Source organism: Stylophora pistillata, chromosome 14 (assembly GCF_964205215.1).
Source record: "Stylophora pistillata chromosome 14, jaStyPist1.2, whole genome shotgun sequence".
Classification (NCBI taxonomy): Eukaryota; Metazoa; Cnidaria; class Anthozoa; order Scleractinia; family Pocilloporidae; genus Stylophora; species Stylophora pistillata.
Window position 1 is genome coordinate 22,331,095 of NC_142532.1, and position 25,649 is coordinate 22,356,743.

Sequence of the window (25,649 nt, forward strand, 5' to 3'; positions counted from 1 at the left end):
TGATGACACATTTAATAGGGACGTTTAAGTATGGGGGGGTGGGGGAGAATGGAGAGATCTTAAATTTTAATAATAGCTCCAAGAGCTGGCTCTATTCTCAGATGGTCAAACTTTAGAGTCATTCACTTTCCAAAGGGGAGGTCAAAGTATACAGGACACTATTTTTTCAAGCGAAACTAAAAGAAAATGCATATGTGGATCGACCTAAAGTCTTCAATAAAATCTTTCTTTTTTGAGAGAGAAATATGGCATTGTAAGTTCAACTCCACCATGTTTGCTGATGATAAGTTTATTATTTTCGATTATCCACTCATTCACCTTTTCAATTTATTTTGATAATTCTGTCATAAGACTCATGATCGTGGATGGGCAGACTGTGCTTCTCGTTACCAGTTCTTCTCAATCAAGAGCCTATGGACTCCTGTCTCAATCCAATTCCCCTGAGTATTTCACATGATTAGTTCTTATTCCCAAGGGAGCAAGGTTCTTTGTTCTTTTTGAGACACTATTTCGATATCACTTGTGGAAGTATATGCCGTCGTGTTATTTCAAGTTTTGATCCCTTGCTGAGACGTCTTAAGAGATAAACTACTGGCTCTTTTAGCAAGAAGTCATTTCATAATTTGGCGAATGTTATTTGATGATTTCGATGCTAGAAGGACTCTCAGCTGAATATCACCTGGCGTGATCTTCTTCATCGGCCTTTCTGCAAGGGATGAGAGTAAGTCCTTATTCTTCACACACTAGGAAGAACTTGAGCTTGGGATACGAAGAACTGAATTAAGCACTCAAGCTGTTCACTTCAAGAGCTGCTTTCGTCCTCATCGTGTTTTCAATTGCATTCATTCTCCCGACTGGTGAGACGCGAACTGCCGGAGAGCTCGGTACTTGTCTTGTCTACAATCTAACCACCTGGCCGATCTGCTTAACTTTGAACTCATATATTGGCCTTTCGAGAAGACTGATTGGCCTGCATTTGAGCTGACACATTCTTCAGACTATACTGCATTTGTAAGTACTTCATTTAGAAGGATCACTGCTTGGGTTTTTGATAGCTAAGAGGAAAACCCAAGTGAGATCATACATGTACTCGACGTTTCGTGCTCGTAGGTTTAATGAACATTAAGATACCAGTTTTATCCTAAATGTAATTTTTTTCCCCACAAATTCAGGCATGTCGAAGTCTTTTCTAACAAACATTAACACAGATGAAATCTTGTACTTTTTGCTTCCAGTTAATGTACAATTTGAAAAGAATCCAGCCTTCTTGTCTAGATAATCCCCCGCTGTGATTGAACCGCTTGTCTAAAATTACCGCCCCTTCGCCGGGAATCCCGAATATTCACTGAGATTTTTCTGACCTTCGCAGTCCTTCGTTATGACAATCGCTCTTCTTTGACAGGCTGCGTAGCCCTTAAAAATGGCCGATCAAAATACAAGGAACATACCAGGCCCGGCAACTGAAGCAGGAAATGAACAAAGGAACCGGGGAACGCAAATCCGAAAAGAAATTAAGATCGCCCCAAGTAGACCACCAAAGACACTGAGCGGGGCAGCGAAGAGGTATAATCATCATCATTTAGGAGTGTTGTTACCAGTCTAAGAGGTGTATTCAAGGTAGAAGGAATTTAGGTTGTATCTAATATAGGAGGGCTTTACGGTCGGTTAAGTTATGAGTTACTTGGGGATTGAAAGAGTTCGTCTTCGTCTAACGAGAAGACCTGTCGCGTGAGTATTCGGTAAGCTTTAAGTTTTCAGCCTGCAGGTTTGTCATGAAAATACCAGAGAAACTCCTTTCTCTAGAGATTGGTTTAATCTATTCCGCAATTGAAAGATCTAATCTCGGTTTCCTGTTGTAAGTTATTCGAGCAGCACATCAATTTACAATAACAAACACTTCTTCTAACTTTCATCCTTCTGTTACTGGTAAATCTGAGTTCTTTGTTTCCAATTTCGGACAGGATTCAACGAGAACTGGCTGAAATAACCCTTGAACCGCCACCTAACTGCAGGTAAAAGATTTGTTAATACGCTTTCGAGATTTAGGCTGCAGTCGCAGTTAACATTTTCCGTGTTGAAAGAACGATTGCGAAGGAGGAATGGCGTTGATTGTTTACAAATTAACGTGTCTGATACACACCACTTAAACAGCTGATTAAAACTGAAAGAATCTGGATAAGTTATTTTCCTTCATACGGGATTTAGCTAGGTATTATAGTCTTAGGAATGTCAGACGAATTAATTCCTGTAAAACACGTGGGATAATTGTGGCGTGATAGAATTTTAACTATGTTTGAAATAATTAAGGTATTTCAATACAAAATTCACAAAGTACTAAAGCAATATTTATTTTAATGCCGAGGTCAATTAATGTTTCTGAACAAAAACTAATATTTGATAATTTCCCATGTTTTTTTTGCATATAATGCTACAAATCACTGATTTTCTCTTGAGTCCAATATGTGATTATTAAATTCCTTTTGATGTAAAATTTTAATTATAGTTGGTGCAATCTTTTGTATTCCAATATTTCCATTCAAAAATTTTCTGGTATAAATCAATAACTTTCCAAAATTAGGTTTAATTGCATCTCGATCAAATCACACAAAAACATGTCAACCATTTATGATAATCAAGTAAAAGATAATATTCTTAACTTTGTCGAGACAAGTCCTGATTATAGCATTGCTGAGGAGCTCATAATTTTTAGTTTGATATGTAGAATTTGTAGAATTTGCGAATCATTTTTGTTTGTAGCAGTTGGTTTAAGTTTTTTATCTGTTTTGGTTTAAACTCTTTTTTTGTCTGATTTTTTTTTCATTCTATGGCCAATATAAATTATGATTATATAATTTCATATAAGGAATTTATACAAGTAATTCAAACTGTTAAAAAAAAAAAAAACATCCAAGAGAAAATTTTAACTACAAGGTCTTCTTCAAAGGTTTGTCATGTGTGATTGCCATTCCTTCACACAAAGTAGGGCTGGGTTGTGTGAAAGGGGATTAACGCTAATCTAGGATTTAAAGTTAACCTTGAGTTGGAAACTGTATGATATGTTAATTAGTTTTTGTGTCCTTTTATTGGAATAAGTGAAGAGCTGTGAGTGGGAGTTGACCGAAGCGTTGTAACATAATCATAAAATCAAATGAATAGACTTAATAGGGAGACGTAATACAGCTTTCTCCACATTTTCGACACTTGGCTTAAATTGGTCACGTAGAAGGGTAAGTCTAAGAGTTAACTAACAGTAAAAAGAAAATACAAAAGACGAAACCATTTGCAAGGCTATAGAACTACAATGAAAATGTAAACTAACCCAGAACAGATAATTCAGAATCATGAGACCCTTACACAATGAAAGGTTAATGTGACATGTTATAGATGTAGGTTGTCAAGCATTTAATTAATGACAAGCATACCAAAACTGATCTATTTTTACATTTTTCTGTGTTGTATATAGTGCGGGCCCAAAGGGGGACAATCTGTATGAGTGGCATTCAACGATCCTTGGTCCCCAAGGATCTGTGTATGAAGGAGGTGTATTTTTCCTTGATATTCAGTTTTCATCTGAATATCCTTTTAAACCACCAAAGGTAATAAATTCTTTTTTTATTCCTATAACTCCCATGAATGACCAAGACAGAATTTCTTACGGTATCTAATAATAATAATAATAATAATAATTTAATATTTATATTACACAAATTAACATATGGATATGATCAAATGCGCATCAAATTACCACTTTTCGGGGGACTTTGGCCAGACTACATCAGCAGTTTACAAACAATCGAAGGAAACTTATTTGAAGATGCCCCCTTCCCCCCCCCCCCCAATTCCCAATAAATAGGCGAGACCACATAACAGTAATCTCGTGAGTGGGTTCTTTAACATCCCCTGCCTAACCAAATTAACTAATTAACAGATGCAGGAGATATCAATATCAAGCAGACAAGTGATATGGGAATAAAGAAAAAGTATCAATTAGGGGATTATTATAAGTTGATCCAATACCAAATTCTCCAAACTAACATCATAAAAATTGTATAAAGGTCAGTATGGAGAACTGCTATTGAGATCTTCCACAGAGTGTAAGGCCTTAAATTGTTGATGTTTTTTATGCTTCTATTGTATGAGTATAACTTAATTCTCTTTTATTTTTAATGTTATAGGTCACCTTTAGAACTCGCATTTACCACTGCAATATAAACAGCCAGGTAACAGATCAAACAAACTCATTTTAAGGAATGCACATATTTTAACCTGTACACCCAAACATCATTTTGTATATTCTCCATACTGTTCTCTATACATTTCCTAAGGTGCTGACAAGGAGAATTTGTTTAACAAACAAGAGCTTCTTTACTTGGTGATCATTTCCATTATATTCTTGTGACCTTACTGTGTGATTCAGGGGTGATATTGTAAGGAGAAATTCGATGTTAGTCACTCTTGAGGGCTAAAGGGTAAATTTATTGCTTTTCTTGTTTATCTATTAAGTGAATTTTTGTTTTGCCCCTGAATTGCTTCTAAAAGTAACAAAAAGTTTAATATTTGGTACTGAACATTTCAAGTTTTAAGGTGGTACATGTATTTTTTTTTTTAATTGTTTATAAATATTGTCTTTTAGGGAGTGATTTGTCTGGATATTTTAAAAGATAACTGGAGTCCAGCTCTGACCATTTCCAAAGTTCTTCTTTCTGTCTGCTCACTTCTGACAGACTGCAATCCAGGTATGTGTAGTTATATATCTTATTAACCAAGCGCGAGGGCCGTACTGGGAGAATATCGGCCCGAGGTCTTGACAGTATGGACCAAGCGCAGCAAGGTCCATACAAAAAAGATTGAGGGCCGATATTCTTCCAGTACGGTCCCGAGCAAGCTTGGTTGATAAGAGATTTATTATACGACTGAAGTTCAAAGGGACACAAGTGCGGTATCATTCGGGACCATTTGGGACAGTGCCTGGTCCAATACTTAGAGAATATTGGACCGGCAATAGAGCATTTTGATTGGTTGATTTTAGTTATTGGCCCTCTGACTGCCCGAGTCGTGTAATAAATATAATTATCAACTTGCTATTGGATATTTATTTTAAGAGAGTATTTTTATGTACTTTGCTGAAAATTCACTCCCACGCAAGCCTGATCATTTACACTACATTGTTTTCAAATCTTTGTTACAAGTAATTTTTTAGTTTTAAACATGAAAGAGAGGAATTGAATTAATTAGATTGACTAGTTTTCAAGTCTGCATCAATTTGATTTTTTTTCATGCAAATAGAATAATTTATAAGCTCTGATAGACAATATTGTACTAGATGCAATTTATTTTCTCAGGTGACCCACTTGTTGGAAGCATTGCAACACAATATGTCAATGACAGAGAAGAACATGACAGGATTGCCAAGGAATGGACGAGGAGATTTGCGACATGATGACAGAAATATAAAATGCTGAGTAACTATTTATTAAAACCATTTTAATGGTATATTTCAGATTTTGATAGGGAAAGCAAGTGTGGCTAAATAGGTTATATTACTGAATATGTTAATCTTTTCTACGTAATTAATTGAAGTTCTTAAATTTGTAATCGCTCAATTTAGTTTATGCTTAAAAAATAATATTTATATTTATACTGCTTGTACTGTTTATGTATTGCCTGCTCATGAGGCCTGTTCAATTCTTAATTTCCTGACAAGAGGAAAGTTTCATTGAAATAGTATGCTGTTATGCATGTGTCTAAATTGATACAATTGAGCACACTCTATTTCTTTTTATTTTGGTCAGATTGGTTATAATATTTTGCAACCAGACCAGTTTTAACCTTCTGCTTATTACTTGTGAATGAAATAATCTTTTTCTTTCAGTTACTCTAATCTTATAGTTTAAATGACAGCTAAAAATGGCAGGATAATTTCCAGTGAGTGGACAAAATGATTGGTTTCAGGGATGCATTCATTTAAAATGCATATGAAATTGTGTAAAATTTCAGCTGCAAGATTTTGTTATTCATTCAACCTCTTTGCCTATTTTTTTTTCTTCTTCTCCTGCTCCAGCATTTTGGTAATCATAGATGGCTAATCTAGATTGTTAGTTTATATATGAGGGAAATACTAAGATTGTAAAGACTGCATTGTTGTACAGAAATATTAATTTTCACCAGTATTAAACTATTTATTTTCAACTGTTTTATAGTAGTCTTTTTCTTAGTGGCTTGTGTCCAAATGTCTCACAGCTAGTCTCCTTGGTTTAGTCATAAATACATTGTGATTTGTAATTTTGCGAACATTTTATGATTAAGACAAAGTTATCAGTGTTGCTCTTCTCATTGTAGAAACACTCTACTGTAACTTTCACACAGATGCGTAGAGGAGAGAATGATTGTGATCTTTGGATCGTCCCTGATTTAAGAATCTGTCACTTTCATAAGTGATGTAGAACAAAGAAAAAGAAAATGTTAAAACAAAATAGCCCAAAGGGTCAGTTAACGCTAACAAAAAACCAAAACAACTTCAAAGGTCCTTTGTTCACTGGGGTAACCCCAGATCTATCAATTAGATTTAAGGATAAGAATTAATTGGAAGCTGTGTGACTGGCTCAAGGAAGAGAGGTCCTTTGGGTGAATCTGATCCTAAGTAATAATGACAACATTTGTTATCTTAGGTGACAAATGTTAATTAATGATAAAACTACATCAGTCTGCCCTGTGGAAAATACCAAATTCTTACAGAGAAGCTGGTTTGAACAAAATCTCTAACCAACCTATCCCCACTTATCCCCTACTTGGGTGTCGCAAGGGTGGATTTTCCTTGGATCCCTTCAACCTATCCCCACTTATCCCCTACTTGGGTGTCGCAAGGGTGGATTTTCCTTGGATCCCTTCAACCTATCCCCACTTACCCCCTACTTGGGTGTCACAGGGATGGATTTTCCTCGGATCCCTTCAACCTATCCCCACTTATCCCCTACTTGGGTGTCACAGGGGTGGATTTTCCTTGGATTCTTTCTGTAGCTTTCTACTACCCTTTCACTCAGCCCCTCAGTCCCTTACAATATTTTCAACCCCTACTCAGCGAGTCTCTGACGTCTCCTTGCCGTACCGCTACTCCGTATAAAATTGACTGCCTCGAAACGAGGCACAGATTTCGAAGATGGCGGATGAAGGATGCATGTGCTAGCTTGAATTAGCTGTTCAAGTCATGTCCTTGCGGAGGTTTACCCTTTTTTTTCACGCAAGAACGTTTTATGTCTTAAATACACGGCTCAATTTTGGTCTTTGTTCGTCAAACGTCTCTAGGAATTTTGGATCCGCCAAACTTTACGAACCTCCAGTTCACAACTATTACAATTTTTTTGCTTCTAAGGAAAGATTCTTCAAACCTTCATTTCGATGTATTAGCACTGCATACCGTCTTCTTCAAGAAAGCAGTATATCGATTGACGAAGAAACAAGTGCCAGTGTAAAGGACAAAGGGACGATCATTTCTCAATTGAATTCAGAATTTTACGAAGAAGATGTTGATATCCCACACAAGCAAACGGAGCCTCGTGCAACAGTTAAACAGTACCAACTAGATCAAAATGGTTATATGAATGTGGAAGACCTCGTAGACTTCCTTAAAAAAGAGAGTGCGGTGGATATTTGTGTGATCAAAACAAGAGGAATCAGGCAAAATTATGTAGACTACTTCGTTGTTGTTAGCGGTGTCTCTACAAGACATATCAGGGCAATGGCGAAAAATCTGGAACAACTGGTAGGCCAATATACATATCTCATCAACAAAGCGTGAGGGCCTACTGGGAGAATATCGGCCTGAGGTCTTGACAGTACGGACCTCGCTGCGCTCGGTCTGTACATAAAAGACCAAGGGCTGATATTCTTCCAGTACGGTCCCGAGCAAGCTTGGTTAATAAGAGATTTATTACACGACTGAAGTTCAAAGGGACACAAGTGCGGTATCATTCGGGACCATTCGGGACAGTGCCCGGTCCAATAATTAGAGAATATTGGACCAGCAATAGAGCATTTTGATTGGTTGATTTTAGTTATTGGCCCTCTGACTGCCCGAGTCGTGTAATAATATGTGCTTATTACCTGAGTAGAAGGAAGGGTTGGATGGAGAATATTTGGGTCAGGGTCATTAGAGAACATTATAGAGAATTTGCATACCGATATTGGGGAAGGAAGCAAAAGACCCCAGGAATAAGTCAGGTACACCTGAAGTTGAGCTCATGTAAGCAGACACTCATGACACGGAAGTGGAGCTTGCAGCTGAGGCTTGTTGCTTGCAAGAATTTTTCACTTAAACAGCCACTGGTGATGGAATTAGTCGTAACCTTTAAATGCCAAAATTATTAAGTATATTTGTGATACCATCCTCCATACATTTCCTACGTTAGTGATTTAGAGAATACATTCAACGATCAAGAGGTTCTCTGGTGGGTGATCATTCACCTCTATCTCATGGACACAGTGTTCAATTCAACAGTGATTATGTATGGAGAACTAAGATGCCAATCAGTTCTGGGGGCGAAAGGGTCAGTGTGGATGATTTATTTTGGCAAGATTTCTGTATAATCCCATACAACTCTTGGATAAAAAAAAACAGACAAAACAATGGATTACCTTTGGGACTTCGGCTTTGTTTTTTTTTATTGGTATGGGGTTATACAGAAATCTTTCCTTTATGTTTAACATGAGTCCATCTGTTGCAGTTCAGAGGTAAAATGTTACAAGGCATTGGAAAAGGTGGGTATCCTGTGGTAGAAGGAATGGAGAGTAATCACTGGGTAGCCTTAGATATAGGTAAGAATGGTCATGCTGTGTTTATAGCTAAACCTTTGAATTTTAGAGTGGCAGACTTTCAGCAGGCACTTGGTATGAGGAGAGTCAACAACATGTTCAGAATTCAGTGGCTTCTTTTTTTTCTTTTTCGAGATATGACCCAGACCTCCCTCCTTTTCCACTCCTCTACTACTATGTGTTGATCAGTACAAAGCTCATTCTACTTTGTGGAAATTTTCTTTCTTAGCCATTTGCTCATAAAAGTAGACTCTTTTCCTTTAAATTCATTCCTCCATTAAAACATGTGTATTGCACTGGAAACACTTGACATTTCTAGTTCAAATGCCTCACCCCACCCTGGCAAGGCTCAAATTCCCCACCCGCTAGGCATGGAGGACAGTCAAATGCCCATGGATTGCCTGTGTGTGGCCTGCAGTGCAGGCATCTTAATAGGGAGAGTTAACATTAAAAATCTCCCAATTGTTTTTTCAACCAGCCATGTTTGATTAGGAGATGGATGATGGAGGTGACAGTGGGGGGGGGGGGGGGGGGGAGGGGAAAAGGGGTGGTGAAAGGCGTAATATTCACTCCCCACCCCCACCCCACCCTTATTTTTGACCATTGTTCACTCCCCAATACAAATTTCTTTCTCTCCCCAGCCTTCCACTGCCATTAAAATAAAAGATTGTGGCCATAATTTTCACTAAGAAAATACCTGAGCACTTGCTTGTCAAAATTCTGTCTCTGCAGGCTACTTGTGAGTGGGGGGGGAGGGGGGATTTCAATCATCAAACTGATTGGTGCATTACTCATGCAGTTTGTTTCACTTGCTGAGTGTCTGGAACAGGCTAAACACAGAGGTGCTCCATAAACCACAGTGAACGAATTTTGCAAACATTTACTTTTCTTTTGCAGGTAACATTGTTGTGCACTTCTTTCTTCCTGAAGTGCGGGAGGTGTATGAACTGGAGAAGCTTTGGACTCTAGGGCCAGAGTATGATGACCAATCAAGAGCCTTTCTGGAGGAAGAGAGATTTCGTCAAGCCACTGAGTATGGTATAAAACTTGACAAACCAGTTGGTGAGGATGGTTTTGTTGTTGAAGAGCTTGGCTTAGATGATCCACGCCGCTATTGAAGATAACTTTTTAAAGTGGTGAAACCATAGGAGGGAAACATAGTTTAATGTAAGCCTGAAACGAGGTGTGTTTGCAAAGTATGCATTCTTCTTCAGGCATAGAATGGATGAAACGATATAAAGAAACTGTAAATCTTTGAATAGCCCCCTTGAAATCTCACCATACCTCTCTCTGAGCAGAACTTAACAAAATTATAGAGAAATGAATGAATGGGATACGTTTCTAAAGAAAATGTGGGGCTGCGTCAGTGGGGGTAACAAGATAATTTGGTTTTATTAACTAAGTTGAAATAATAAACTGGCCACTGCAGAGTTAAAAAGCTGACCTTTCAAGCATTAGACCTTCATCAGAGCAAACGCTCGAAACATCAGCTTTTAACTTTTTATGGTGGCCAACTTACTATTTCAACTTGATTGATTTAACCAAATTATGAAATTATAGAGAAGTTACAAGGATGCACCAGACTTTGGTTGAGGCTAAGGAAGTTGGGTTGGAGAATTGGAGAAGGGAGGGGGGGGTGCCCTTTCATTGTCCCCTTTTCCCTCTACTTAAAAGGTGCTACATTCAAACCATACCTGGTAGTGCAAGTGGTGAGAGAGCAGAAGAATGAAGTCCTTACAAATGTACCCAGAGAAAAGTAAATACTGATACTGTTTTCTGCTGTTTATTTGAAGTTTGCTATCTTCGAGGTGCAAGTTTGTAGTAAATAATGTTACAGATTGGAAAGTTCCCTTGCAACTTAAGCAGATTTTTAAGTACTCATAAAATTGTAATATAGTTCAAAATTCAGCAATAAATAGTATTTTTTTGTTTTAATAGTATTTCTTTAGGGCATGCACTACAAAATTGCCAAAAGGAATAATGAAATTGCTGTGATTAGTAAATAAGTATTTAAACTAAATAGAGGTATTGGCTTAAGGCCAGGCTGTGCTCTAAGGAAAATTGAATGGAGCCCAGTGCTCTGAAACTGTGAAATCTAGGGTGCCCAGCATATGCTTTGTGTGAAAAAACTAAAATTCCTGAGTCACCCAAGAGCAAAAGTAAGGTGCCAGGGGCCACTGGGCACTGCTAGACTACAGCCTTGGCTTAAAGTGACTATACGGCCAACAGGGTTTTTATAGTTTTGGTATGTATTTATTAACATGTAAAAAAAGTATTCTTAAATAAAATTGGATTCTGACGAGTCTTCGCCCTGAAATCGAGCTTTAAACTTCCCGCTTTGGCCACGCCCATTGAAGGTGACCGTGAGTCGGGGCAAAAAAGAGATTGGGTTCAGAATGGGTCGTGACGTCAAATCAGGAACGCGCCAAATCCCGCCCGTGGTTCATTTCACTGTTTTTTTTTCAGTGAGGTAAAGAGTTTTCGGCGACATATGCCCGATAGATGTGTTGTAAAAGTACTGCTTTGTCAAGCAAAGTAACAACACGACGCTCGAGACGCTCCTGGAGTGACGTCGCTCATCACCAATCTTCCCTTACGCGGTCAACTTCATTGGGCGTGGCAGAAGCGGGAACTATAAAGCTCGATTTTAGGGTGAAGAGGCGTCAGAATCAAATTTTTTTTTGAGAATACTTTTTTACAGGTTAAAGAAGTACAAAACAATAAAAACCCTTTTGGCCGTATGGACACTTTAAGGTTCAGTATTATCAACTGTAAGATACTTAAGTCAAGACGTGAATTTGTCAAAGCTGTCCTGGAGAACTTTTGAAGTCAGCTTTATCGTTCCAGTCAGAGGGGAAGTGCAGTCTCCGGACATCAGATAATTTTTTTCCTTTTCTAATAAATAGTACCAATAAAATAATAAAAGTCGTGTGGTTTCTGAAATAAAGATCTCCTTTAGAAATTATTTTTACTTGTTTATCACAAGCAGAGAAATGTTACATTGATGTGCAATGCACGTGTGTTAACACGTGATGTATAGTGCACTTGGGTAGAACTTAATGTCTATCCACGTAGGAAGCACGTGAAAGGCCATGCACCTGTCTTGGGTTTGTCTAAATTCACAGAGTTCATAGCTATGTACATTAGAAATAGAGATTAGTTTCTTGACCACGAACTTTCGCCCCATATCTCTTTGTGGCCTACATAGGTCGGGGAAAACCGTCTTCTAGTTTAAATAAATCTGATTTAATAAGGTTCTTTGTTAGACAACTATTCCACTCAATTCTCAGAGCTTCATCCAAGTTTTACTTAAGCTTTGACCAATAGTTTCCTATCGCGCGTAAAAGGAAGGCAACGTTTGGTTCAAAGACCCTCAAAGTCTTAGCCGTGACGTGACCAGCTGGATAACCCTCAAACATGTGAATTTTCATGATAATTTTCACACAACAAAACACGCTCCTCTTGCTCATTGTAACCACCAGTGTCCTTGAACTAGCAACTCGCTCCTGTGCGCTCCAAACACATTTTATCTAGGGGGGGGGGGGGGTTCGACCTTCTTTTTACACGGATGTTAACAACTCTGCATGTTCCTCCACTCTGTCCGACTCAGTTACAATTAAGACCTTACCATCTGTCGTCCCGTTCATCGAGACTTCAGCCGTGGCATTATTATTGACTTGTAACTGTTGCTTCTGTGAGTGAAGAGTTCCATTTAGGGATGTATCACTGCTCCCGCTGCAGATAGTGCAACTCGTCGTGGGTTTGGCCCCATTCTGTCGGTTGGCCACATTTAGGTCTTCTCTTCTATTGCTGCCTTTGATCTTGAGGACGCACTCAATCCACGAGCGGAAATATGTTTTGAAGCCCTCCCGGAAGTGTTCGTTTACAGCGTTGTAAATGAGCGGATTGGCGGCGCTGTTTGCGTAAACACAAATCTGACAGAACTGCATGATACCAGTAGCATTAGGGTGTCTGTCTGTTGACAGAAAAAATGTAAAACCTGACAAAGCAATCGCCGCAAATTTAGCGGGAAATTCTCAGGTGGGAAGCCTGGGAGTATAATGAATGACAAGTCGAAGGTAAAGGAATGGAGAAAAAAGGTACAGATAGTGTTAGAGAAGGAATGACGGGGAAGTAAAAGGCGACAAAAGAATCATTGAGGTCGTGGAGTGGGGAAAGGTAAAAGATGTGAGGACAAGTGAGAAAAAGGAAGAATTAAAGAAAACGGAGAACGTGACACATAATGAGTCTTGTTGTTTGCAAGATTTTTAAATGAACAGCCAGGAACATGAAACTTTCATGAAAATTGTAGTGTGCAGGGCTTTGACGGCAAAATGAGGAACACTCACTACACCGAATGCAAATATGGCATCCAATTTGAATTGCTATTGTTCTGGACTGACTAGCCTCTCACGCATGTAATAATCCTTTTGTGTTTCCACATGAAGACGAGGCTAGTCAGTCCAGAACAATGGCAATTCAAATTGGACGCCATATTTGCATTCGGTGTATACATCTGACTTAAAATGCACATTACGAACCTCTGCGTACAACTAATGCCTTAAGAACGTGAGTATTCAAAACATTTTTTACTTTCATCACTTACCTCCATTACCAAAGTCGAGCCACAAGAAGAAAATGTGATTGGGAAGCATCAGCAGAGCAAAAACTATTACAACAACGGTGAGAATCTTCATCACTTTATGCGCTTCTTTTTCCTGGTCGCGCTGTAGGGCATCGTTTGAATACGACCTTTTGTCCGGGCGAAGATCTCGGCCAATTCTATCAGGACGAAAAGTGGAAGTTAGTTGCGCGTTTAAGAGGCACGCGTGGACGAAGCGGTGCACCGGAACGAAAACGCACGCGAGGAACGAAGACGCGTTACTCCATGCGTGTTTTCTCGCGCGCTCCGCCACAAATTTTCCGGTTTTTGGCGGGTTAAAAGGACGGCTAGACGAAGGGAGGTAAGGAACGAGGGAGGACAAAGAAATGGAGGCTACCTACTCCGCGGTCGGGCGCGCGAAGGAGGTAATAGATAGAATGAATAATTGATTGCGCTGTTCCTTTACCTTATATACGAGAGTCCAATGATTGACAACGGGACGAGATACTGCAGAAGGAAAATCGAAATGGTATAAACACCAGCTTTCAGTCCTTTCTCTTGGAAATCTTCGTCGCACTCAGTACCAGAGACGTCCATCTCCAAAACGGCCATGTATGGCGATACAAGAGCTAATGCAAAAACCCAAATTACCCCAATAACCTTCTTGGCATCACGAGTCTGTAGCTGTGGACGGAGTGGATACACAACTGCCATGAACCTGAAGGTTTAAAAGGGACAATTTAATCTCACGCTTCCTTCGCACGTTTCTCTCGCGCGTGACGCAAGAGTGATCTGTTCCCCGCGCGAGGAAACTGGTACGAGCCACCTTAAAGCTGTTGTTGTTTTTGCTGCTACAGATGTAATGAAGCGTTCCGCGCGCGTGCGTGAAATTCAAGACTCGCGCGACAGGTCAGGAGGTTCCGCCTTAGCTGAGCACCATCCGCGAAGTGACAACAGTTTTATTTCACTTTTTTCTTTGTGGAAGGCAACTGTTCGATCTGCCGGTGATTTTTCACGCAAATGAGACAAAAGCATTTTTCTTAGCTTTTGTTCTCAATGATTTCAGACGAAGTATCCATTCTTTAATATTTATTCCCCGTGTAACCAATCGAAACCGATCAACCGAGGTATAAAAAAAAAACAACAATTTTTTTCAACTAATGGCGAAAAACCTGCCTATAAATCAGAGCAAGAGGGGTTTCAAACAAAACAAGTTTTTAAACACCACAAAAGTCGGACTAAAAATTTTAGAAATTTGCAGTAATTTTCACTTACCCACAGTGCGAGAACTTTAATTTTGTTTCTCTCTTCGACTGCTACAGTTTTAAAAACGATTCGTATTTTAAGATGAAATTGAATTCAGTTCTATACGCAACACCGTTTGGTAGATCACAAATAACAAGACCGTAACTCGTATAATCCCGTGTTAATAATTGTACCGAAGCTCTGATTTTGGTTTGATAGCAGATTTTGTGACGATGTAAACATAAAACAGTCTGTTCTGGGTTATCGTAGATTGAAATAAGAGAACAGATTAGCTACGTCACGGTATGCCATTTAGGATCTAAATGTCTAGCACTAACAGAAAAGAAAATTTACATGAAGAAAACTTCGCTACCAATTCTATCAGAAAGACATGGAATATTTCGACACGTTCTTTAGCAAAGCTTAAAACCTACTGTAGCGATAACAGGACATAAGTCGCCGAAGAGTTGCTGTTCATTGTTCTACAAGGGTTGGAAATAATATATTTTTTTTAATCACTGATTACTCATATGTTCAATGCGAGTGGACTTCGAATTGGAAATCCGTTTCGTTTTAAATTCAAGACTTGTCAATGATTCGCTCCGACGAAGGGCTAACGCTCGAAACGTCAGCTTTTGTAATCGTTACGGTGGCCAATTTACCATTTCAACTTTGTTCATATGTCCAAATTATTTTGTCAATTCTTTAGCTGTTTTGTAACTCACACTTGCGACCGACGCCTGTGTTTGCTGAGTAATGCATCTGGGCGATAATATGTCATTGTCACCGCAGAGCGGATTAAAATTTCGCCTCGAGGAGCATTACGATTAATCAAAAATCTTAGTTGTTTATACTGAAGTCTCTAATCTGATAAGGAAATCCATTGAAAGGAAGAAACAATCTGATTGTATATCTTGTAGCGACTGGAACATATTGTTGAATTTTTGTGCGGCGTGGGTTGGTCAGCTAAATGCAATAACTGAACAATGTTTGTGCGTCTTTGTACGTGAATGCAACGTGGGCGAACAAGCTTTTCAGGCGTAAAAACATGTTTTGGTCAGTTTTGAGGCGAAATTAATCTTTTGATCTTCCCTCCCACTACTACAAAATGTTCAAGGTTGAGAAGGAAAAAATAGTGATTCAAAACTACCGGCAACCGCACTACAAACGTGCTGTTTACGCTAACGGTTAAAACGTATAAAACATTTGTTTTAGAGGTTGGAGGAGATTTAGGTACAGCAGCTCGAGCAAATACTTTTCAGGCGCACTCACACACAAGGGTTTAATCTACTGACTTAAAAGTTACAAGCACCCTGTGCAGCATTATAAACAGCCACACATGAAATTGAAATGTCTATGACATTGAACGGTACCACATGAATGTACTTCACAATACTTGAGTCTTAAGTGCTTCGTTTTCACCAATAGAGGTTTCAATTGCAGATTTTAAAACAAAAGAGCATATCGTGGCCACAGAACTTGCTATCGTATAGAAATGATCTCTCAGTCAGATTAAAACATTTTCAGTGACGACTTTTAACAGTGCATAAAGAATCATTTACCCATTATCAGCTCTCAGAAGTCACAAATAGTTCTTTATCTATTGTTGTTCAAAGCCTTTAATGGACTGTCGCCGTGTAATTACAGTCATTAGAAAATGCTGTTGAATAGTCCCTTTACTTTGTAATAGAACTTAATGTAAAACCTTTTTTAGGTGACAAAAACCGTGACGCTTCTTTAACAAGGAAAGTGCTGTTTGCTTTCAAATTTTGCAAACAATAAATGCAGCGTTCCACTTATTCAGCTTAATTGAATAAGGAAGGCAGGCCAAACACTTAGTGTGCATTTTTATCGTCTACAAAAACAGTAAAAAAATAACATACATGTGGCTATAATGAAGCGAGAAGAAAAGAGAAAGATCATTTAGCTACTACAAGAACTATCGCTACTGAAAATGCACGAAGATGTATTTCTCAAACAGTAATTATATTCATCTAAGTATATGTCAGTTTTGTCAGCTGATTAAACCGTTTCCTTCGTATAAATCAAGCCAGCGCCCATGCATATTTCCGGTGCAAAAAAATAAAATAAAATAAAGAAAAAAAACCGTTTGACATAAAAGAACATTTTATCGAGGAGATAAAACAAACCATACATCAGTCGGCATTGCATTTCTCGCGCAGAGATACCTCAATTGCGGCAATCCCGCTGTTTGTTGCTATTCCGGCAATCCCAGAATTTAGAACCATTTGGCATGTTGTTTTATTTCAACAAAAAATGAATTGATTCACTCTTCAGTTTTGAAATCGAGATAGCAACAAACAGTATGTCGTGCTACTATAGGTAAGCGACAGGATTCGTATACCTTTGGAGCTGATCAAAACGAAAGTCATTAATAACAAACACTCGCAGCTCGTTATCGGTCCTGTGGAATAAATGAATCAGTCCGAGAAAAACAAAGGAAAATGAAACCAACTTACCTATTCAGACTAATGGCTACAAGCGTGCCAACAGATGCTGTTGTAGCCATGGTTTGTAGAGGATAAATGAGTCTGCACATCACAGCTCCGTAAGGGAACTCTCCAGTTACAATCTCACCGAAGTCAAACGGAATGCATATCAGCAATACGGAGAGATCGCTTACGGCTAAGTTGAAGATGAAATAGTTGGTGACGTTTTTCATTTTTCGCTGGCGACAAACCACCAAACAGACCAGGATATTCCCAATGACACCGACGATGAAGATAATCACGTAACACAAGAGTCGAATGTAGTAGAACGAATTTTCGGCCATGTCCTTCGAGCCGTCTTTTGAGCTGTTCCCCGCCGTTAGATTATCTGTCATGGTCATTGCGTTTCAACTCATCTGAGAAATACATAAAGAACAAAAAAAAAGCAGCTTACTTTTAACTGTAAGTTCCTGAATCAAGAGCGCCGGCTTCTGCACCGCGAAACAGATACCTCTCAAGTCTGAAGACCAATTTGGATCAAACTAAACAAAACTCGCCTAACTCATGTATTAGTTATAAATCTAGATCTCGAAGTGTTTGGTGAGGTCGATGTAAAAGGGGAGAAAAGACCCGATTTGAGGGTAAAACAGTGAGTCTGATTTGCCCGTGACGACAATATTTGAGGAAAACAGTGTAAAATAGAAGCGAATTTTCACTAGTATTACTTTGTAAAGGCAAACAATAACTTATTAAGTTTTAAGAGGTTCTAAAAACTGCTCACCAAAATCTCTCTTGAATCTTAAGCTAAGTGGATCATCGGTTGTGTGGTTTGACGCGACGGCTAGTCGTTGCTTATGACGATTATGAATTTACACTGAATTTCCCGTAATTCAAGAGCTGGTATAATTGATCACTGGTGCAGTGCGTCTAACGTAACTACTTTCGCTTGACCGCAAATCATTAGCAGGGTTCACACGGAAAGGCGATATTGTAATGGAACAATTAATAGGTTCCACTCCATTATAAGGCCTTAAGACACATTAAACCTCCGCAGATACCCTGCTTCCGTTATTGTTTTCGCGCCTTTTCTTGCCAAGCTTGAGACGATTTATGTTAGGGAGATTTTTATTGTATACAGATGCCTGCGTGCGTTCAGGTTTAAAACATAACATACAATACTCCTGTTGATCGGATTAGGCTCAATTTGTGTTTGCACGTTCACAGAGGTCCCTTTGTGAACTATTCCTTTTACATTTTAATTATCGCGCAACAAACGTGGATTAGATCGACTGTGAGTGAATACAACGTATAGTAAACATAGAACATCAAGGTGCGCTTTGACGAGCCCGCAAAAATACGAATCAACGGCTGTTATAAAATTCTCGCGGCCGAAACGAAACTAAAAAAACTTAGTTATTAAAGTTATTTTCCTTATTTCAACTTGATAACGAGCCTTTGTGGCAATTGTGTTGACCGGATCGTCAATTATAAAAAGGAAGAAATAAAATCAATTCTGGAATCGCCCAACATGTATTATTTTGAACGAGGTTGTAAAAAGCGAAATGGGCGCCGCGGGCATCTTGAATGCACTTCAATTTGAAAGGAAATCAGTTTTCAAGGTTAAAACCGGCGTGTATTTTAACGCAAATTTTGCCCAAAGCAACTGAGAATCACTTAGGATGTGCTAATGGAAAATGACACATGGAGATTTGTTGATGGTAATACAGGTAGCGCCGCTCTTACTTCCGCAAGCTTAGAGCGGAGGTCCTATTAATTGAAGATTTCTAATTATCTCGTTAGCCTATACAAAATCTTTTCTAAAAATGAAGCATTTGAAGCTCGAAATAACCGTATCTGGTACTGAATAAATTGGCACTTGAGCAGAATCATGAGTTCAAATGGAAATGAACATTAGACCTTATTCCTCGAAAATAACACGGTGAATAATTAAGTTTTGAAGGTCCAGAATGGATATACTCAACGAAAAATATTTAAAATGTTTATTGTGTAATTTGTTGAAAATTCACACGTTCGCTTAGCGGAAGGAGGTATAATTTCATAACGAAAACATCTTTTTTGCGAGCACGTTCATAACGTTTTAAAGTAATTTCAAAGTGATGTTTTTCAGGTACAGCTGCAACGCCACCATACTACAAATAACATTTCGTTTCATATGTAAAAATTTCGTTATCTGGAGATTAGCGTTATGAAAACGAAACATCTAATAGAACGCTCCTGTGAAGACTGTTATATAGAAAGAGGGAAATTATAAAAAAAAGAAAACTGAGGGTGGGTGATTTTCGGCTTGTCGATTTGAATCATTGTTAAACATGCACAATTCGAACAGTTAAGATCTTTGAAACTTTCCCAAAATTTTAGGGGGAAAGTTCACAATGTGAGGGCAAAAAACGAAGCTTAAGACACAAAAACTATGAGATTGTATTTGACTGTCGAGGGGCACGTGCTGAAAAAGTTGGTCGTATTTCGCTAAAAGTTTTGTTTCTACAAAGCAACGTTGTGATTTCGAGGAAGTTTTCCTCATGATTAGTCGTGATACAAAACACATTACCGCATAGGTAGCTTTTAAAATACAACTATGATGTTCTACAAAATTAATAAAAATATCGCGAATCACAGATAAAAGAATTCCTCTTGCAGCTAGAACAGAGTAATTGATTTCTGAGGAAAAAAAGCTCTGATAATTCTCTCAATCGTGTCTGTTATTTCGGTTCTTTTAGAACTACAACATCTATAAAATACAACAAGAATCATTTATAATTATGACTGAAATTTCAGCAATTCGCCACTCACTTACATCAACTGTTATCTTGCATTCGATCTTGAGCTTAAAGTGAAACCCCTGTTCGCGTTATTTAATCCCAGATGTTGTCCTGTGGATTAGCGAAATAGGCAAACTAATCCTTGAAGGTAGGCTTCATTATTTAAGGAGATTATTGAAAAGTGAAAAAAATACAACATTTGTATCCGGGTAGATAATGGAGAGGATACAGCACCGGCTAATCTTATGTTTTACTGAATTCCTCCCAACTGATTAAATTTCACTTCTACCTTGTTTCTTAAGTGCCACAAAAATGTGAAAAATGAGCACGTCGACGGTCAATTTTACGAGACGCTAACTAGATTCAAAGGAAAAGTGTAATTAAAAATTGGACAATTTTCCAATTATCATAATTTGTGATGGTTTTGAAAACATATTGGAACGATGTCCTTAGGCCTCAAAAAATCATGTCACATTTGGCTGGAAGATGTTTTTTCCATACCTCATTACTCAGAGTATTAGCAACCAATGCATCACATTGAATTAATCATGTATTTTTGCCTCGTCTATCAAGAACCGCAAATTCTTTCCATGCTAAACGCTCCCAGTCCGATGATCTTCGTTCAACTGTTGTGGAAAAATGCCAACTAACTACGTGCAAGCGAGCAAAATTGACCTGTCCAAATGAATCTTCCCAATTTATGTTCCACAAAATGAATATAATTCCGATACTGATCTGGTTGAAAATCGAGAGGAACATCTAGAAGAAAACAAACCAAGCAGTCCACTTTCAAATTGTATTTTTTTTTCAACACATTTCTTCAAAATTAACACTTCGTTCGGTGCACCTTTATTTAAACCTTGTTAATTAGTTAACAGTCAAGTGAACTAGTTAGGTTCTTCTTGTCCAAGCTATTGCTACTATACAAATCACTCTTTTAAACTTTCATCCGATTAAGACCGTAATTTCTATTAAAATATTTCAGAGCTTAAATTTGAATATGTCTTTCTCTTTCTCCTGCATAGCTTTAGTCACGAGTGAAATTCGAGGTTGAAAACGTTATTACGAAAAAAATTCCCCAATTACTATACATTTATCTTCTAATATGACAAGCATTCTAATCTAATATGTCCTAGTGCGCTATTTCCATATAAGGCTTAAAACAAACGTTCTAAAGTTTCAAACTTCTACTGCCGAAAGTCTTTTTAGGAGTAGATACTGTAGCGCACTGTAAGTATTTTAAGTTCCTGTTTTGCAGTGTTTAATCTTTCTGTTACGTCAGTGTTAAGATTGTTTAGTTATATGACTATTGTAGACGATGTCAGAATCAACTGTAAGTAGCGTGTATCGTGCATGTGATTTTATTCGTCTGTAACGTGAAAAAAAAAAAATTTCAAAGTTAAGATGAAATTAACAAATAAACTAGAATTTAAAGGAAAAAAAAACAAATTAAGCATCACCATAAGAATCAAATATGAGGTTATTAATTTTTCTTTTTTTTTTTTGTACTCAACATTGATCTGCTAACTATGTGGTATCTAGATTGCAAGTTGTTAAGTTTAGTGACAGTTGTTCAGAATGATGAAGATTTTCAAGATAAATTATTGCAACGGAGACTAATATTCGAGTTTTCATTAAATTTTCAAAATGTTTGCCTTTTCCTTGAAGGCCAAGGGCGAGTTAAATGACACCACATTCCTTGTCACGTACAGCAAGACAACTATTGTACCGGACAATTTGGTTATATCAACGAAGTTGAAATTGTAAATTGGCCGCCGTAAAGAGTTCAAAAGCTGACGTTTCGAGCGTTAGCCGGGCTCTTGGATGATAATATCAAAAACAAAAACAAAAAAAAGAACACAATCCAAATAACGAAATAGATAAGTGAAAATCCAATTCTCATACAACAATCCATCTTTCCATACATTGTTCTTTCCAAAAAAGACCTCCAACAAACAGATTAGCAGGCTATAAATCATTCCACTCGCAAAATTGAAATATTTTACGTTAGTTTTAATTACAGCTTTCATGTCTACTTTCAATTCTTTAACTGCCTCGAAAATCCTTTTAATCAACGACGGTTGAAAACAATGTCTATTCAACGGAAATTCCGCTATACAATGCACACAAGCGAACTTAAAACTACTATTTATTACTGGAATTAATTCATATTAAGTCACTTGGTAAAAAATTTCAACTACCGCAAATAGAAGGAAAAATAGAACAAACTGTAATCTTTAAGAAGCATTACAAAACGGCCAGTTGGGTTGGAGATCATGCGTGTGATATGTGATATCTTTCGACAAGAGTGAAATTAAGTTTTAAATTGTGACTGCTCTAACTTTAAAGGACACAAACTACTCAAGGAAAAGGTACCCTTTTAACGGCTGTTCTGTGAGTCGGAGAGGAGCCCAGACTGAAAGCCACGTACGGATCACCGAACGAGATGGACACTTAACGAATTCTGCAAATATGATTGGGCGCAAGAGGTTTTTTCCCTCCGTCGCTGTGTTATTTATTCAACATCTGCGTAGTTGTATATACACGTTCAGTTTTAATTTAAGTGTAATGATCAAATTAGAGCGAGCAAACCATGCTCACGCACGGATGCAATTAGATTCAATGACGCTTGTCTATAACTTATTCAAATTTTTCGGTTATAACCAACAAGAATAAACACAACAAAGGTAGGAATCTTTTGCGGGAATACCGACTACATCTGCGTGTTATCGAAAACTATTTTTTTTTTAATACCGAAGGAGAGAGGAAAACAAAACCTCCTTAGCTGTTTAAGTTAAGTCGGTATTCCGATTTGGAACATAAAAACAAGTGTTTTCTTCGTGAGATCAAAAGATTATTCGCGCAGCATGACGAAAATATCCACAAGATACAAGGTTTTTATTGGCTATGGTAATAACTTAACTAAGGTTTTCACGTCAGCGGCGCGCGTATACACTGAACTGAGAGAGGAAGTAATTTCCGATCGCAATCAACTAGAGGCCCTAGACGAAGCTAGTCTGTAAATCGCGTGAGCAATATTTAAGTTTCGAAAGTAAACGCAAGTCGATATTTCCTGGATAAGTTGAAATTTTCGTGTTTCTCTCATGATGCTTGGCTGGAATAGGATCGCCGCATCAACGTCTATTATTAACATCGAAATTGATTTGGCAAACAAGGTGTTTGCGAGCAATGGACAGAAATGCTTGGAAATGCCGAAGAAGTCGAGTATTAAATTGAAAATACTTCGATTAAGTCTGCTAAAAAATATGCGAAGATTACAATTAAAGAATAATTCTCAACAAGAATGAGGTTTCATTTAGGAGGTGCTTTCAGCAGCAGTAACTTAAATAACCTTTGCTCGCATCCTTAAAAAAATCTTCTCATGCTTTCAATTTGCATTGAATTAAGTTGAAACAGATGATAAGCATACCCCTCTCTTCTAGGAAGAACTCGTTTCTGAACGTGCGTCCAAGATGGCCACCAAATAGTTCATGATGAGAAAAAAATGTTCTTTTTACGACTTATTGATTTGTTTCGAAGAATGACCCAGGATTAGCAAAGAGGTTAAACAAATTTAATCCACGGAAATGACAAATGCATCACGCTGTTGTTTGTATGCTATCTATGTACAAATGTTGATTTAGAGCCAGATAACCAAAGAAATCTTTAACCAAGAGCAAACATTGAAACAAATTACACCTACACAAGGTTTCGTTTTGATTTCAGTTTTTCACATTGGCTGAATTGAGATTACCACGAGCCAGAACACGATACACCTCAGGTAATTTATCAGAACTTGAATTTTTCTTGTACTCAAGAGACGCCGCTTTTAATCTACTCTTAGTTTTTTGTCGTATTTTCTTAATTGCTACAATGATTCAGCCATTTTTTAAAATTGCTATGTTGTCAACAACACGGTTCGAATACTCCCATTAAATTTTTCTTTAAACCAAGGCCTACGAGTCCAATTGTTAAATCGGAAAGACAATTCCTTTTCTCTACAATTTAATTTTCAGACGTTTTTTTCCCAACGTTTCACCTCAACATGACATAAAATCGGAAAAAAAATCATCAGAGAGTTAACGATTTTGTGTCGTTAGAGGTACAATTTACTGGCGCTGGTTTGTCTGAACGGAAAACGATCACAAAGTCTATTTTAGGACGCTGGTAGTTTTTGCTAAGTTCATTAACAGGAAGTTTGAATATTTTTAACCTTATGTCTTAAATTAGTCAAACATTTAGACAAAAATCCTTATGACTGTTGTTGAGCGAGCTCTGATTTTTTGGACGAGTTCATTAACAGCTATCTATGCGCTTTAAAAATCTGAATTGTTTAAGGCCATATGTGCTCTTCTTAGCTAAGCGGATGAGTTTTCCAAATGTTTACAGTATATTGTTAACATGAAAGTTTAATACAAAGAAACGATTATTCGAGAAAAAGATAAGTTCCGCGACCGAAGACCTTTCCTAAATTTATCAGAACGTGTACAAATTCCTTAAACCTGTTGATGGAACAATCTCTGTCTAAACTTGAAAATATTATTACTTCTCATCTTAAAAGAATTACACAAAACACCAGCACAAGTCTTTGAACTGAAATTAAATTTCATTGTCGAGTAAAAGTTTCATGAATGACGTAGCTGAAAAAAAAGCGTATAAACATGTACATTTTTTTCAAATTTCTCCCAAGATTTTCAACAGGCATCAATTAACGAAATCGTGAACGAAACACGATAGCTCTCCAACATCTTACCTCAGGTAAAGTGCACGAAATAAAATCGCGAAAAAATCCTTAACGGTCACTTAAAATGGCGCCGTTAAATTCACCAAATCTGCAGGTCGTCGGAAATCGAAGTTGCCAAGTAACTAAAGTTGCAGTTCTAATTAACCGAAAAAAAGGGGCTCCGGTAAGACTTGCTATAGCCTTAATGAGAATACAACGCGAAAAGACTTGACCAGATCTGCTCTGACTCTTCAGTTCCGCCGGCAACAACGTATGCAAATTGAGATCTTAATGGTCGAGTGAGAGAACAATTACAGACGGCTACCAAGTGATTTTCTATCATTTTTTTTGCATACGAGCCACGCGGAGTGAAAAACAGTTCACGCGCGCGAATTTCTTGCTCCAAAATCAACACAATTAATGCTTTGAGCTTGTTTAAAGAGAGCTCACTTCTATAACCGGCTTGGAAAGTTTTCCAAATGATAGATTTGGAAAAGTCGGAGAGAGACAGAAATAATAATTGTAACTCTCATTTCATATATTCGACACAGGTCATTAACGTGTTTACAAGGCTATTCTTTGCCGTAGGAGAGCTGTCATCTTTCTTTTGCGTCTACGCAAAAGCCAAGACATAGATATTAAAAATGCACGAGTGTTCATAATAAAATGAACCTTTGAAGTTTTTGCTCACTGCAGTAGACACTTTATTAGTGCAGCCTATATGCGCGGCTTTATTCCAAAACTTGATTCCATCTTTGATTTCTAAACCCTCGGGGTCCGTGTATAAAGATCTGCACATCTGTTCACCTGTCACTTTGGTATTGAATGTGAGTTGAGCCCATTCAACGTTAATTTGACAGTTAAAAGCCCGTAATACGAAACGCATGTGATAATTACAAACGCAAAGCTAACGTCACAAATGATGTAAAGTGTTTGACGCAAAATAATCAGGTTCGCGTTCTGTAATTTCATCATAGACATGCAAACAAAGAGAAAAACATGGAAATCACAGGTAATAGTTAAGCATTTCAACATTCGTA

The 25,649-nt window shown here is 37.8% G+C and overlaps 3 protein-coding genes across 19 annotated transcripts in view; 2 read left to right on the forward strand and 1 right to left on the reverse strand.

Annotated features, from left to right (window-relative positions):
- The first annotated feature begins 443 nt into the window (after positions 1-443).
- LOC111334552 (ubiquitin-conjugating enzyme E2 E3) lies at positions 444-6,189 on the forward strand. The gene is made up of 7 exons (XM_022940338.2): positions 444-1,011; positions 1,403-1,563; positions 1,962-2,012; positions 3,464-3,596; positions 4,176-4,220; positions 4,634-4,736; positions 5,343-6,189. The coding sequence occupies exons 2-7, from the start codon at positions 1,421-1,423 to the stop codon at positions 5,438-5,440; spliced, it is 573 nt and encodes a 190-aa protein (XP_022796073.1). The 5' UTR covers positions 444-1,011; positions 1,403-1,420; the 3' UTR covers positions 5,441-6,189.
- A 940-nt stretch (positions 6,190-7,129) lies between these two features.
- LOC111334550 (uncharacterized) lies at positions 7,130-10,743 on the forward strand. The gene is made up of 3 exons (XM_022940336.2): positions 7,130-7,759; positions 8,721-8,811; positions 9,706-10,743. Exons 1-3 carry the CDS (start codon positions 7,205-7,207, stop codon positions 9,924-9,926), a joined length of 867 nt encoding a protein of 288 aa, XP_022796071.2. The 5' UTR covers positions 7,130-7,204; the 3' UTR covers positions 9,927-10,743.
- The window catches only part of LOC111334549 (galanin receptor type 1), a 55,705-nt gene continuing 40,633 nt past the window's right edge, over positions 10,578-25,649 (reverse strand). For 12 of the 17 annotated variants that reach the window (XM_088745983.1, XM_088745982.1, XM_088745986.1 and 9 more), the window contains 4 exons: positions 17,137-17,522; positions 13,878-14,129; positions 13,415-13,590; positions 10,578-12,784 (listed from right to left, as the gene is read on the reverse strand). In XM_088745983.1, the coding sequence (XP_088602109.1) occupies positions 12,369-12,784; positions 13,415-13,590; positions 13,878-14,129; positions 17,137-17,507 (1,215 nt within the window). In that variant the 5' untranslated portion in view covers positions 17,508-17,522 and the 3' untranslated portion in view covers positions 10,578-12,368. Of the gene's footprint in view, positions 12,785-13,414; positions 13,591-13,877; positions 14,130-17,136; positions 17,523-17,887; positions 18,566-19,921; positions 20,004-22,262; positions 22,406-23,316; positions 23,460-24,639; positions 24,879-25,649 lie in introns of those variants that run through there. The other 5 variants (XM_022940329.2, XM_022940331.2, XM_022940327.2 and 2 more) reach the window with 5 other exon arrangements.